This window comes from Haliotis rubra, unplaced genomic scaffold, assembly GCF_003918875.1.
Source record: "Haliotis rubra isolate DU_JTF1 unplaced genomic scaffold, ASM391887v1 Scf130, whole genome shotgun sequence".
NCBI classification, from domain to species: Eukaryota; Metazoa; Mollusca; class Gastropoda; order Lepetellida; family Haliotidae; genus Haliotis; species Haliotis rubra.
In genome coordinates, this window is record NW_025765226.1 from 924,718 (window position 1) to 938,603 (window position 13,886).

General features: G+C 42.8%; 1 protein-coding gene across 2 annotated transcripts; it reads right to left on the bottom strand.

Annotated features, from left to right (window-relative positions):
• Window positions 1-7,227: 7,227 nt before the first annotated feature.
• On the bottom strand, window positions 7,228-13,395 carry LOC124267277 (E3 ubiquitin-protein ligase DTX3L-like). 2 transcript variants are annotated; one of them, XM_046702189.1, is made up of 5 exons: window positions 13,112-13,395; window positions 11,304-11,647; window positions 10,759-10,967; window positions 8,721-8,838; window positions 7,228-8,651 (listed from the first exon to the last, which is right to left on the bottom strand). In XM_046702189.1, the coding sequence occupies exons 1-4, from the start codon at window positions 13,275-13,277 to the stop codon at window positions 8,748-8,750; spliced, it is 810 nt and encodes a 269-aa protein (XP_046558145.1). In that variant the 5' UTR covers window positions 13,278-13,395; the 3' UTR covers window positions 7,228-8,651; window positions 8,721-8,747. The 2 variants fall into 2 exon arrangements, with proteins under 2 accessions (XP_046558145.1, XP_046558144.1); XM_046702188.1 differs by having other exon boundaries at window positions 7,228-8,838.
• Window positions 13,396-13,886: the final 491 nt, after the last annotated feature.

The following is a 13,886-nucleotide window of genomic DNA, read 5'->3' on the forward strand; positions in this document are numbered from 1 at the left end:
TAGGACTAATCGTTATTCTACTAGTACGACCCCTTAGAGCCTTTTCACCATGCTTATTGTTACGGAAACAACTCTGATCTCTTTGAAAAAATATTTCTCCCTGACGTTGGGATTAATTGTGTATTGGGTTGTTTTAGTTCAGTTGACAGTAGATCAATAGATATAACTTCCCTTGTTCATTTGAGGAAGACATATAGTCAGAACATCATCAATAATAGAAAATATATTTTCAAAATGTATGTTTTGTAGACTGTCTGCATTCATAATTTGTGCCGTGAGTCTTCATAGCATACTTCTTTTTACTATGACCTAATATCATCATGAACCGGTTAGTTAATTTTATTATATTTCATGGAACGTACATGAAAATTGCTTTACTTTGCATCGAAAGGCAGCTTTGACAAAGCATCATGGCCACACCTCATGCGTGTATTGGTCTGAACCAGGCTAGCTATTCTCGAAACTTCTTAAGTCCTACGAACTTCTTAAGCCCATCCTTAACACATTGGCTACGATCAAAGTTAAGAATTCTTAGGGCTACGAACGTTTCGAGAATAAGGGCCCTGGGCCTTTAACTGCATCACATTGAGCTTTCTTCCCACCTTACATTAACACGCGGTACTATGACTGACGTCAAGTTCAAGGCAATTAATGAGGCTGATGGGGCCGTTGTCGGCATAGGGGCTACGGATATGTACCCCAGGTGCGTTTTTTGTATACAGAAATGTACCCTAAACAAAGTCAGAATACAGAAACGTACCCGTTACCCCCAAACGGGGAAAGAGATCATATTCCGCAACCCAAAACCGATATCGCATGTAGTCAGTGTATGAAATAAGGCCCGTCCGACCGCCCGAGACGGGTTAGATTTCAGAAGGACGGTCTAGAATTAGCCCGATGGTCTGATAATAAATTGAGATGTTATATACATCTGAGTCATATCTTGGTGTCTGGTCTGGTTAAATCCATTTTGGACTGGTAGCATTTTGAATTCCCAGCCCTGATGTTCCCCCCAGGGGTTTGGGCTTATTTCATACACCGATGTAGTTGTTCCCGTTCAACTTCTTGCAAATGGTATTGTGCTTCTCGAAATATTCGTTACTCAGCATGCTCGAATCTTACATGACGTAATTAAATGCATCTGGTATAACAGTACGACATTCCAATCAAGAAAGCCATTTTGGGGAATCCGTGGTGGCTGAGCGGGTTAGGCGTCGGACTTTGTGTGCTGGCGATTAGGTGCCTGACTCTGAGGGTGTGGGTTCGAATCCCGGATGGGACTCAACCCAACAAAAGTACTAGAATCTATACTTAACTAAGAAAGTTTAAACCCAGATATAACATATGTTACAACTGACCACTTTCTAAATGGTAATTGGGCATTCTTAACAGTAAATTGAAATGAAAGCTTCACTCGTCTACGGCTTCAACCTGGCTGTCTAGCAGTGCCATCCAGTACGCATTAGCTGCCTTGAGACTGGTTGATAGCTGCTGCCTTGAGACTGGTTGATAGCTGACGTGTGCTTTGCGACAATGTATATGCGCATACAAGCATATCAAAGGACTCGTGTTGATTAATGCCTTCAAACTAATCAAGCAGACAAAAGAAACAGCGAATGCCCATGAGATGCCGTCATTCGGGAAGTATCCCAGCAGTTCAAGCATTTGTTTATTTCTAATGGACCCGTGAAGGTCCATCCTCGATGATCTCCAGGGTATACGTTACGATCACTCTCCACTATACCCTGGATGCATCCACGGCTTGGCCCCATAATTATATTACCTCCCTGTGCTGTCTCCGCATTCTCGCAGTAGCCAATCAGATAAGCCGCCGTTACATCCGAGTTTACCAGTGTCAACAGTGATAGCGGTCGTAGTCGCGAAGGTTTGTACGCAGTGCCACTCAGATTTTTGAGGAAATAATACAGACAAATTGACAGATCTGAAACTTTCAAAAAATATACAAAAGAACACCTTCTACCTCTTTCAGAGTACCTCTGCATCAATTGTGTTGCCAAGTTTAAACGGCTAGATAATTTAAGAAGCGAAAGTGAGTTGTGATTGGTTCGCTCAACTTCCCAGCGTAGACACCTGCTTGGATAAAAAGCCAGCCAAGGGAGGTAATAACATCATCGGGCCAAGCCGTGGATGCATCCAGGGTATAGTGGAGAGTGATCGTAACGTATACCCTGGAGATAATCGAGGATGGTGAAGGTCCGGGTTAGAATGAACCTTCAGTAACCCATGCTTGTCTTAAGAGGCGACTAACGGGATCGGGTGGTCAGGCTCGCTGGCTTGGTTGACACACGTCATCGGCTCCCACTTGCGCAGGTCGATGCTCATGCTGTTGACCACTGGATTGTCTGGTCCACACTCGATTATTTACAGATCGCCGCCATATAGCTGGAATATTGCTGAGTGCGGCGTAACACTAAACTCACTCACTCACTTACTTTTCTGATGCGTGGATGATAAAAAATAACAGGTTGATTTGGATCCAATTCTGTGCTTTGTACTTGATATTTAAGCATGTTATGTAATAATTAATGTCAACTGATGGTTCGTTTTCGTTCAGTCCTAACATTTCTAATCACTGGGAGATGGAGTTATACCTCAAAATGTTTGGAATTGGTTTAACAATAAGTTAGATAGACATATGTTGTATCTAATTTGGAAAACGACTGTAATGCATAAAGGGAATTGTTAAATGTCACAAAGATGACAAATCTATTTCAATAATGTTCCAGAGGCAACTATATATAATCTTTGCTGATCAATATAAGAGTAGGCCGATTTACATCTATTGCGTTTAAGGGGCGGTGGGGTAGCCTGGTGGTTAAGGGGTCCGATCGTCACGCCGAAGCCCGGGTTCGATTCCACATATGGGTACAATGTGTGAAGCCCATTTCTGGTGTCCCCCGCTGTCATATTCCTGGAATATTGCTAAAAGCGGCGAAAAACCATACTCACTCACTTATTGAGTTTACGGTCGGTGCAGCATATATTGCGAACCAGATATCTAGGATATCACTACGGTATCCAGGGGACAAAAACAATAGCAAGAGGAACTACCAGTCCCCGGGAATTGTCTTAGATCAGTTATGTTCAGTACCACACAGATAGGTTAATATGTTTCACCCTTTCCCTGTCTGGAGGTAATTCTTTCACCTTGAAGTCAGTTCACATATTCCTCGTGTGAGTTTGCTGACGTGCCTTAATGCCATTTTGCTGTATCTTTGTAAAATGGGGATGTAATTTTACAAATCTTTCTGATAAGTGAAACATTGTCTGTTTATTGTTGGGCCGACACATTGTGATTGAAACTAATAAGAAAGTAACTCTTGCTTGACAACGGTATAAGAATCCATACCGAAACGTCGCATCATATATAATAAAAGAAGTAAACATAAACAATCTTACTTTCTCATTAGTCACCAACTTCTAAATGCCAATCAAACTGATGATTGAAACTAGTCTTATAATAGAAGCTTACATGATAGGGAAGTTCTCTAGTAATGTAGAAAAAAAATCATTTAACTGTATTTTCGAAACAAAGTTTTAATAAATGTTTCATTATCAATATTCCCATTACGTCTGTTGTGTTGAAATCAGCCATGTTTGTGGTCAAGCGGAGGAAGTGGGGCAGTGATGTATACATGCGCATTGAAGCGGTCATAAAATCATACGCATACTCTTATTTGCTAAAAGTAAAGACAATGACATTACGGACAGGGACATCTGTAAGACCCACTGGCTGCTACATTCTATACATCATCTATTAAAATGGTTCTATTCGTGGGAATGTGTGGTGGTGAGGTGAAATTGGGTTTAACGTTGTGCTTGAGAATATTTCGCTCATATGACGACGTGCATGCGTGTGTATGTGTATGTGCGGCTGCTTGTACTAGCCCAGACTTAAGCTGGTTTTATAGTGCTAGCCCACTGAGATACCATGCCGCAGTGAAGCATGATTACCCCATTCAGACACATTATACTGACTCCGAGCCGGCCAGTCCTTGTTGTACCCTGTTGTATTAATGTCGAGCGCCAGGCAGGGACCAACAAGTACCATATTTCAACGTCTTTTGGTATGACGCGGTCGGGGATCGAACCCGCGACCTTTCGCTCTCCGGGCGGACGCTCTAACCACTACACCACGGAGGCGGTCCGAGGGAATGTGTACAATGAGTGAGTGAGTATGGTTTCACGTCGCGTTTAGCAACATTCCAGCAATATCACGTCGGGGGACACCAGAAATGGGCTTCACACACAGTACCCATGTGGGGAATCGAACCCGGATCTTCGGCATGACGAGGAACACTTAAACACTAGGCTACCACACCACCCCCGTAGTTATAGTAGAGCTTCGAGACCTTCCAGGAGGAAGCCCACTATCTTAAGGCTGCAAGGCCATCTGCAGCTCAAGACTACCACCGAAAGGACCTCAACACATTGCACTCTTGTTCAAAAGCTTGACGGGCGGTGGGGTAACCTAGTGGATAAAGTGTTCGCTCGGTGCGCCGAAGACCTGGGTTCGATTCCCCAAATGGGTACAATGTGTGAAGCCCATTTCTGGTGTCCCCCGCCGTGATATTGCTGGAATATTGCTAAAAGCGGCGTAAAACCAAACGGTCAGTGCAGCATCACCCTTTCCCTGTCTGTAGGTAATTCTTTCACCGTGAAGTCAGTTCACATATTCCTCGTGTGAGTTTGCTGACGTGCCTTAATGCCATTTTGCTGTATCTTTGTAAAATGGGGATGTAATTTTACAAATCTTTCTGATAAGTGAAACATTGTCTGTTGGGCCGACACATTGTGATTGAAACTAATAAGAAAGTAACTCTTGCTTGACAACGGTATAAGAATCCATACCGAAACGTCGCACCATATATAATAAAAGAAGTAAACATAAACAATCTTACTTTCTTATTAGTCACCAACTTCTAAATGCCAATCAAACTGATGATTGAAACTAGTCTTATAATAGAAGCTAACATGATAGGGAAATTCTCTAGTAATGTAGAAAAAATTTCATTTAACTGTATTTTCGAAACAAAGTTTTAATAAATGTTTCATTATCAATATTCCCATTACGTCTGTTGTGTTGAAATCAGCCATGTTTGTGGTCAAGCGGAGGAAGTGGGGCAGTGATGTATATATGCGCATTGAAGCGGTCATAAAATCATACGCTTACTCTTATTCGCTAAAAGTAAAGAAAATGACATTACGAACAGGGACATCTGGAAGACCCACTGGCTGCTACATTCTATACATCATCTAAATAGTTCTATTCGCGGGAATGTGTGGTGATGAGGTGAAATTGGGTTTAACGTCGTGCTTGAGAATATTTCGCTCATATGACGACGTGCATGCGTGTGTATGTGTATGTGCGGCTGCTTGTACTAGCCCAGACTTAAGCTGGTTTCATAGTGCTAGCCCACTGAGATACCATGCCGCAGTGAAGCATGATTACCCCACTCAGACACATTATACTGACTCCGAGCCGGCCAGTCCTTGTTGTACCCATTAATGTCGAGCGCCAGGCAGGGACCAACAAGTACCATATTTCAACGTCTTTTGGTATGACGCGGTCGGGGATCGAACCCGCGACCTTTCGCTTTCCGGGCGGACGGTCTAACCACTACACCACGGAGGCGGTCCGTAGGAATGTGTACAATGAGTGAGTGAGTATTGTTTCACGTCGCGTTTAGCAACATTCCAGCAATATCACGTAGGGGGACACCAGAAATGGGCTTCACACACAGTACCCATGTGGGGAATCGAACCCGGATCTTCGGCATGACGAGGAACACTTAAACACTAGGCTACCACACCACCCCGTAGTTATAGTAGAGCTTCGAGACCTTCCAGGAGGAAGCCCACTATCTTAAGGCTGCAAGACCATCTGCAGCTCAAGACTACCACCGAAAGGACCTCAACACATTGCACTCTTGTTCAAAAGCTTGACGGGCGGTGGGGTAGCCTAGTGGATAAAGTGTTCGCTCGTCACGCCGAAGACCTGGGTTCGATTCCCCAAATGGGTACAATGTGTGAAGCCCATTTCTGGTGTCCCCCGCCGTGATATTGCTGGAATATTGCTAAAAGCGGCGTAAAACCAAACTCACTTACACGCTCAAAAGCTTGACGTTTTCACCAACCATGGTCCTGGCCAACATCAAAGCATTCACTGCCATCAACGAGGAGGGCCTTACAACATCTGGCCATTGAGTTTTGTGTCCACTTTTCCCATCACCACTACACTACTGCCCAGTACCTTGACAACATTTTAAAAGCCTCTTGGAAAGACTGGCAAATCATTTGTGCCGGATTCGTCCGAATACAGCTACAAGATACATCAAATCCCACAAATCCCAAATCCCACACCTGGCGTCATCTATGACGTTGTCGACCAATTTACACCATCAAGAGGAACTCATCATCATTATAATCATCGGAACACATAAAGACAACCCCCTAAGAACTGGTACGTGTTAATTCCCAAGTTGAAACTGAATAGTTCACCGGGAATCAGTCCGTTCGAGGACTTGGAGTCAAACCAACAAATAACAAAGCTGTGTGCTGTAATTAACAAATGTATCTTGAAATCTAATACGTTTACAAATCAGTACAATGGTGTCAATGTGGTGGTGTTTTTTGTTGTTTTGAACGTTCCATGTACACAGTAAATGCATTGCAGCAGTATATTATAAGTTGTTCACTAGTCTCGATGGGGACATGGGTTGATGTACCCTCGATGTTTGTTTATGTTACCTGAGCCCGAAGGGCGAGGGGGACATAAAGAAACATCGAGGGTACATCAACCCATGGGCCCCGTAAACAACGTATTTATCTTACCGAACACCTCAATGGTAACTTTAAACTGTTTGAATCACGGGTATCGGTTCATAGTATGGAGTACCAGACGACAAGAAAATCAAATTCAGAGTTATCTCCCTTCCATCGATTCGCATTTACAAAACATCGCTTATTTCCGTACATCATACGTGACTCATTGTTATTCGAACTAAAGAATTACTACTCCATTTTGTGGAAGCCGCGGTGGCTGAGCGGTCAAGGCGTCTGACTTTGTGTGCTGGCGATTAGGTGCCTGACTCTGAGGGTGCGGGTTCGAATCCCGGATGGGACTCAACCCCAAAAGTACTACAATCTGTACTTCCAGAGGGATCCAGAGGGGTGCGCACCCCCCTTTTTGTGCTGAAAGTTTGTTAAATGACCATGAAAATCGGGTGAAAATGAAGTGTGCACCCATCCTTTTCTCAATAGTGTGTGCGCGCGCGCGCGCACACACACACACACACACACACACACACACTTTCTCAAAAATCTGTATCCGCCCTTCCCCGCTTTCAAGCGAGTAACATGCTCTATGTTACCCGCTGGAAATGCCGAACTGTGGGAATTCGTTTGGTACTTCGTGTTAGCAGTGTTTGGGTTGTTGCCTAACTCCGGTACTCCTATTACGATCCAATACCTGTGCTTCTAACAGTTCAAAATTACCATTGAGGTAAATAACAATACGTTGTTCCCTGGTCCCTCGGGGCCCATGGGTTGATGTACCCTCTATGTTTGTTTATGTTCCCTGATCCAGCGAGGGGAACATAAATATACATAGAATAGTACATCAATCGTGACTAGTGAACCTATTGTATGCATATGAAATAATACGATTCCGGTTTCCGCACTACAAATATGCGCAGAAACCATCTGAAAGCAATATTTCCACGTTATGATGTCTCATTTCGACTTCGCCCAGTCTGTAAGACATGTACTGAGACAATGTGAAACTGTGAAACGCATATTCAGTTTTCTTTATAAAAGTTACCAAAATGGTCATATAGATCTAAGTAGTTCTTCTGGGCGTTTCCGATCACAAATAATGTCGTCCCGCGGTTCAGTCTCAGTCACCCGTGAAAATCCGGGTTCGAACTGATCTTCAGCAACCCATGCTTGTCGTAGGAGGCGACTAACTGGATCGGGTATATAGTATCCCAGATGCGAAGATCGATGTTCATGCTGTTGATCACTGGATTTACAGACAGCCACCATATTGCATAAACATAAACTATAAACAATCAATATACTGACTGTAAATTCTGTTTGCCACACGATGACGTGCTCATGGTCCCTTTCACAAAGAATCGACAATTTTTGTAATTTAAACATAACACACATGAGTTCGACAATCATAGTGAAACATAATTATTTAAGTAGGTCCTGTGAGATGTAAAGCATATAACAATGGCTTTCATATGATGTTGGTAAATTGGAGGTTCGCCTAATCCACCTTGCAAAGTTCTGTTAAGCTCTTCTTCGAGACAGCTGTCTGCCTCTGTAACTACTTGAGAGACCATTCTCCAACTACTTGAGAGACCGTTCTGTAACTACTTGAGAGACCATTCTGTAACTACTTGAAAGAGCATTCTGTAACTACTTGAGAGACCATTCTGTAACTACTTGAGAGATCGTTCTGTAACTACTTGAGAGACCGTTCTGTAACTACTTGGGATAATCTTCTGTAACTACTTGAGAGACCGTTCTGTAACTACTTGAGAGACCGTTCTGTAACTACTTGAGAGACCGTTCTGTAACTACTTGAGAGACCGTTCTGTAAGTACTTGAGAGGCCGTTCTGTAACTACTTGAATGGCCTTTCTGTAACTACTTGAGAGACCGTTCTGTAAGTACTTGAGAGGCCGTTATGTAACTACTTGAGAGACCGTTCTGTAACTACTTGAGACAATCTTCTGTAACCCCAAGTTCAACCAGATGCTCCTGGACTCTTCTGAGATAGTTGCGATCAGGATAACCGTCATCCGTACTTGGGAACATGAAAAATAATACGCACCCGTTAACATGTGTCAGATCTGTAGCTATCTTTTAATGTTTTGACAAAGTTAGACAATACATAAAAAGGATGAATTAATAACTAGTGCTTTGATGATAACTTATTGAGTGAGTGAGTTTAGTTTTGCGCCGCCTTTAGTAATATTCCAGCAATATCACAGGGGGACACCAGAAATGGGCTTCACACTTTGGACCCTTTTGGGGAATTGAACCCGGGTCTTTAGCATGACGAGCGATCGCTTTAACCACTAGGCTACCCCATCGCCCTTGATGATAACTTAGACACCAGAAGGGTTTCGGGAGTCCAATAGATACCAAGATCAAGGTTTTTCTTCTGCGTGAGGCATCCACGTTGAACCCTAGCGCGGGTGCATTTCGTTACTACATGTTAAATTATTTTGAACATTCCACCTCTCCTCACCACACAGATTACCGTGTTAATCTAAAAAGAGGACTTTAGTGATTTTGTTTATAATTCGTGTCGGTATAAGACGATGGGTGAAGCCATTTACATGTACAGCTGGTTTCCTTGACTAAGACAAGAAACATACAGGCAACCGTGATAGGGCTGATACAATACAATATAATATGTATATATACAGTCACTCACTTCGGTGTTGAACCCGTGGTGATCCGGGTTAGGATTGGTCTTCACCAGCCCATGCTTGTCGTAAGAGGCGACTAACGGCATTTGGTGGTCGGGATTGGGTGGTCGGGCTCGCTGCCTTGGTTGACACATGTCATCGTATCCCAGTTGCGTAGATCGATGCTCATGCTGTTTATATCACTGGATTGTCTGGCCCAGACTCGACTATTTACAAACCTAACATATTGTTATATTTGGGATTACACTTTCTTTGTAAAGTACAGATTCTATACTTTTTGTTGGGATGAGTCCCATCCGGAATTCGAACCCACATCCTCATCGCCAGCACACAAAGTCAGACGCCTAGACCGCCCAGCCACCGCGGCTTCCACAAACATGGAAGTCGGACAACTGGTAGTCTTGACTGCGGGCTTTGTGTACCCCTCTGATAAGTGGTTTATTTACAAACCGCCGCCATATGGCTGAGTGCGGCGTAAAACAACAAACAACTTTTGTACTGATGACGCTTTAAATAAGCCTCTATGAGCTCATGAAAAAGGTACACTCAAAACAGACATAAGTACATTACTGGTTTTTATAAATGTGTGCACTGGAGTTTGGGATATTACTGCTCATACTACGGAAAACTTATCAGTACGTCTGATACGATACACCCTCTCTAAAGGCAATGCAAAAGAGTGAGTGAGTGAGTTTAGTGTTACGCCGCACTCAGCAATATTCCAGCTATATGGCGGCGGTCTGTAAATAATCCAGTTTGGACCAGACAATCCAGTGATCAACAGCATGACCATCGTACTGCGCATTTGGGATACGATGACATGTGTCAACCAAGTCAACGAGCCTGACCACCCGATCCCGTTAGTCGCCTCTTACGACAAGCATAGTCGCCTTTTGTGGCAAGCATGGGTTGCTAAAGACCTTTTCTACCCCGGACCTTCACGGGTCACAGGTTTGTAAATGCACACGACTTATGCCGATTATATCTGTCGGTCAACACGTGTTTTCAATAAGGGGTAAAACGTAATTATACTTAACGTCAGTTTATGTTCCACGAAGTTGTGATATGCAATATAATACATATACGATATGAAGAAGTTGCAATTGTTCTCTTTGGTGTTTATAACCTACACTAGTACGTATGGTATTTTGAGTTACAGATGCCATCTCCAAAATCTGACATATACTGCACAAATCTTGCACGGGATACATTCTGTGCTCAGTACTACAACACTGGACTCGGAACGTCCCGAGATGATTTTATTAATTAAAAGACAAAAATATATTTACTTGCTTGCATTTACGACCTTTGACTTCTTGTGATGGATGCGGTATTTCAGTAAGTAGAGTCCAAGCGGGTCGTGGTAAATCTGGAACGTCAGTTTCCTCTTCCAGGCGACCTTCAGCGAAGCCAGCACCTTCTGTCCCTCGGGAGTATTGGGCAGGTAGGCGGTGAATGTATCACCATGATACTGGGTTCCTGGTTTCGGATGTCCCTCCTGTTACACAAAATCATGTTTTTTGGTTGTTTGTTGATAGTTTGTTTGTTTATTGTTTGTATGTTTGTTTATCAGCAATATTAGAGCTATTTGGCGGCAGTATGTAAATAATCCAGAAGACCAGATACTCCAGTGGTCAACAGTATGAGCATCGATCTTTGCAATTGGGATACGATGAATGTCAAACAAGTCAGCGAGCCTGACGAAAGGATCCCGTTAATCGCCTATTACGACAAGGCTGGGTTGCTGATGATAAACTCCAACCCGGATCTTCACTGGTTCATGTTCACTTTTAACCTTGATCTATAGCATGAGTAAACAAGATGAGTGACTCACCGTTTGAATTCCGCCCAGAAATACATATTTTATCATAATGGTGTCATATTTCCTGTAGCCTGGTAGCCCGTCAGGGATCACTGTTGTAGTCATTTCTCCAGGCGGCATATTTCCGGTTTTGCACACGGGACATAACCATTGTTCCTTGACCACGAGGCAGGCTTTACAGATGGTATGACTACATTGAAGAGTGATAGCTGCCTTTCCTGTTAGACATTTCCTGCAAGTTTCACTTTCTAAAGCTTCCGCTTTCTGCTTTAGATATTGCAGAAGTTCCTTCCTTCCCAGCGACGCTGAAGCTGCATCGACTACTCTGTTCAACAGGGACATCAAACCATGGTTGACTGAAATAAAGAAAGGTTATAAAGCATTTCAACATTTTTGTTATACAGAAATTGTATCTAATGTTATTTGAAGTTGTGACGCATGTTGAACGTCTCCTAAACAATGGACTTCAACAAGTTTAAAAACATGAATATATATTTTACAGGTAATTATTTTTTATATTTCAGTGTTCACCTCTGTTAGCCTCGTCTTCTTGTAAATTGCTACACGCGTGCATTATAAGAGGTGAAAACTTTTCCATGACCATATGAAATCTCTGATAACAGGAGAGTCCATTCCGTCTATATTGCAAACCTGAGTTTTGTGAAACTGTGTTAATTTAAAAAAAAGCAAAAACTGTCATCAGGTTTTTGGAGCAATATATTCGGTCGTTTGACATCATTGAATTTATGCAAATGAATTATAACATCTCCAAACTAAAGGTTAGTTTTGTAAATTTACTTAATCAAATCAAAACCTGTAATGGAATCGGTTGTAATGAAAACAGTATAGTGTTGTAAAACAAACAAAAATGTGTAAAATGTCGATTTCAGGAAATTTTACAAAGTCCAGTCTGGACGTTATTTTAAACATTTCTTAAACGTTACCTTGAAATGGTAGTCATTGGTTAGAATACATATACAATTTTGATCACTTGTTTGTCAGACCAATATTTGCAAGTGGTTTGGGTTATGTTTGTTTTCCTCGGTCATTAACCTGACACACCCTGATATGCCCCGGCCGCGTCATACCAATAGAGGTTAAAATATGGTACTTGTTGGTCCCTGCCTGGCGCTCGGCATTAATGGGTACATCAAGGACTGGTCGGCTCGGGGTCAGTATAATGTATCCGTGTGGGGGTATTCATTCTTAACTGCGGCATGCTACCTCAGTGAGCTAGAACTATACAACCAGCTTCAGTCTGGGCTAGTACAAGTAGCCACACAAACACATGCATGTCGTCATATGAGCGAAATATTCTTAAGTGCGACTTTAAACCCTATATCAACTCAGCCTGATATGCCTGAAGTACGATTCAAACTGGTATTAACCTGATGTGTAATCTCCCTCTTACGGTTACAAAACGATGGGCGGAAATTGGGGAACACCCATTTCACCCTAAAATGTATACTTGTTATATATGATCGTGTAGTTATGTAGAATACATGTTAAGAATATTACTGCGAAGAAATGTTTGCTGGTCAGATGTTGTTTAACATCGCACTCAACAGTATTCCAGTTATATGGCGGCGGTCTGTAAATTATCGAGTCTGGACCAGACAATCCAGTGATCAACAGCATGAGCATCGATCTACGCAATTGGGATACAATGTCAACCAAGTCAGCGAGCCTGACCACCCGATCCCGTTAGTCGCCTCTTACGACAAGCATGGGTTACTGGAGACCATTTCAAATCAGGATCTTCATGGGTCGTCACAAAACTGTACTCTACTTCTTATTATATTTTATCATTATCATATTACCGGCATGTTGAGTAGAATCTGTTGTGGTCGTAACACATCCTACTTCTGAAAGCAGTGTTTCCAAAAGGGATCCAAGAAACGGAGTAAAGCTAACACCAGCCTCTTCGGTTTCTGGCTGGCACTGACCAAATGATTCCTCGAAGCCCTTCTTGATGGATGGGTACATCTGGAGCAACGCCACAACGTCACCCCTTTCCTTTGCCTGTTTAAAGTACAATATCTTCGACTCAATCAATGCTAAGGACGAATTCGTTGTTGCAATATTCTTTTCAGCCAGGGAAAACATATTCCTACTCTTTTCCATCGATTTCTCCATATATGTGACCCTCTGTTTTCTTTATGGCACATTCCAAACGGGCAAGGAATTGAGACGCGTTGTATTTTGCATCATCTGCTGACTGTTGAAGTTCTCGCTTACGTTTTTCCACGGCCTTTACTTCATTTCTCAGTCGTCCTGTGTGGGCTTGTAAATTCTGCATGGCTGTTTCAAGCTCCCGTGTTCGCTTCATGGCCACGTCCTGAAGGTTCTCCAATGTGTGGTCTTTGTGATCTAGGACTGTGCAAGAAAGGCAACATGCTGTGTCGTCAGTGATGCAGAAGAACTCCAATAGATGGCTCTTGTGTCGATGACAGTAATGACTCCTTGAACCTTGAGTCTGTTGTGGTAGCGAGTCGTGAAGAGGTGTGATGACGTGGTCACGTGTAAGCCTGTGGCGTCTATGTACAGACGTGCATTCACAGCAGAGATTTAGACAGCATTCCTGACAAGACGATT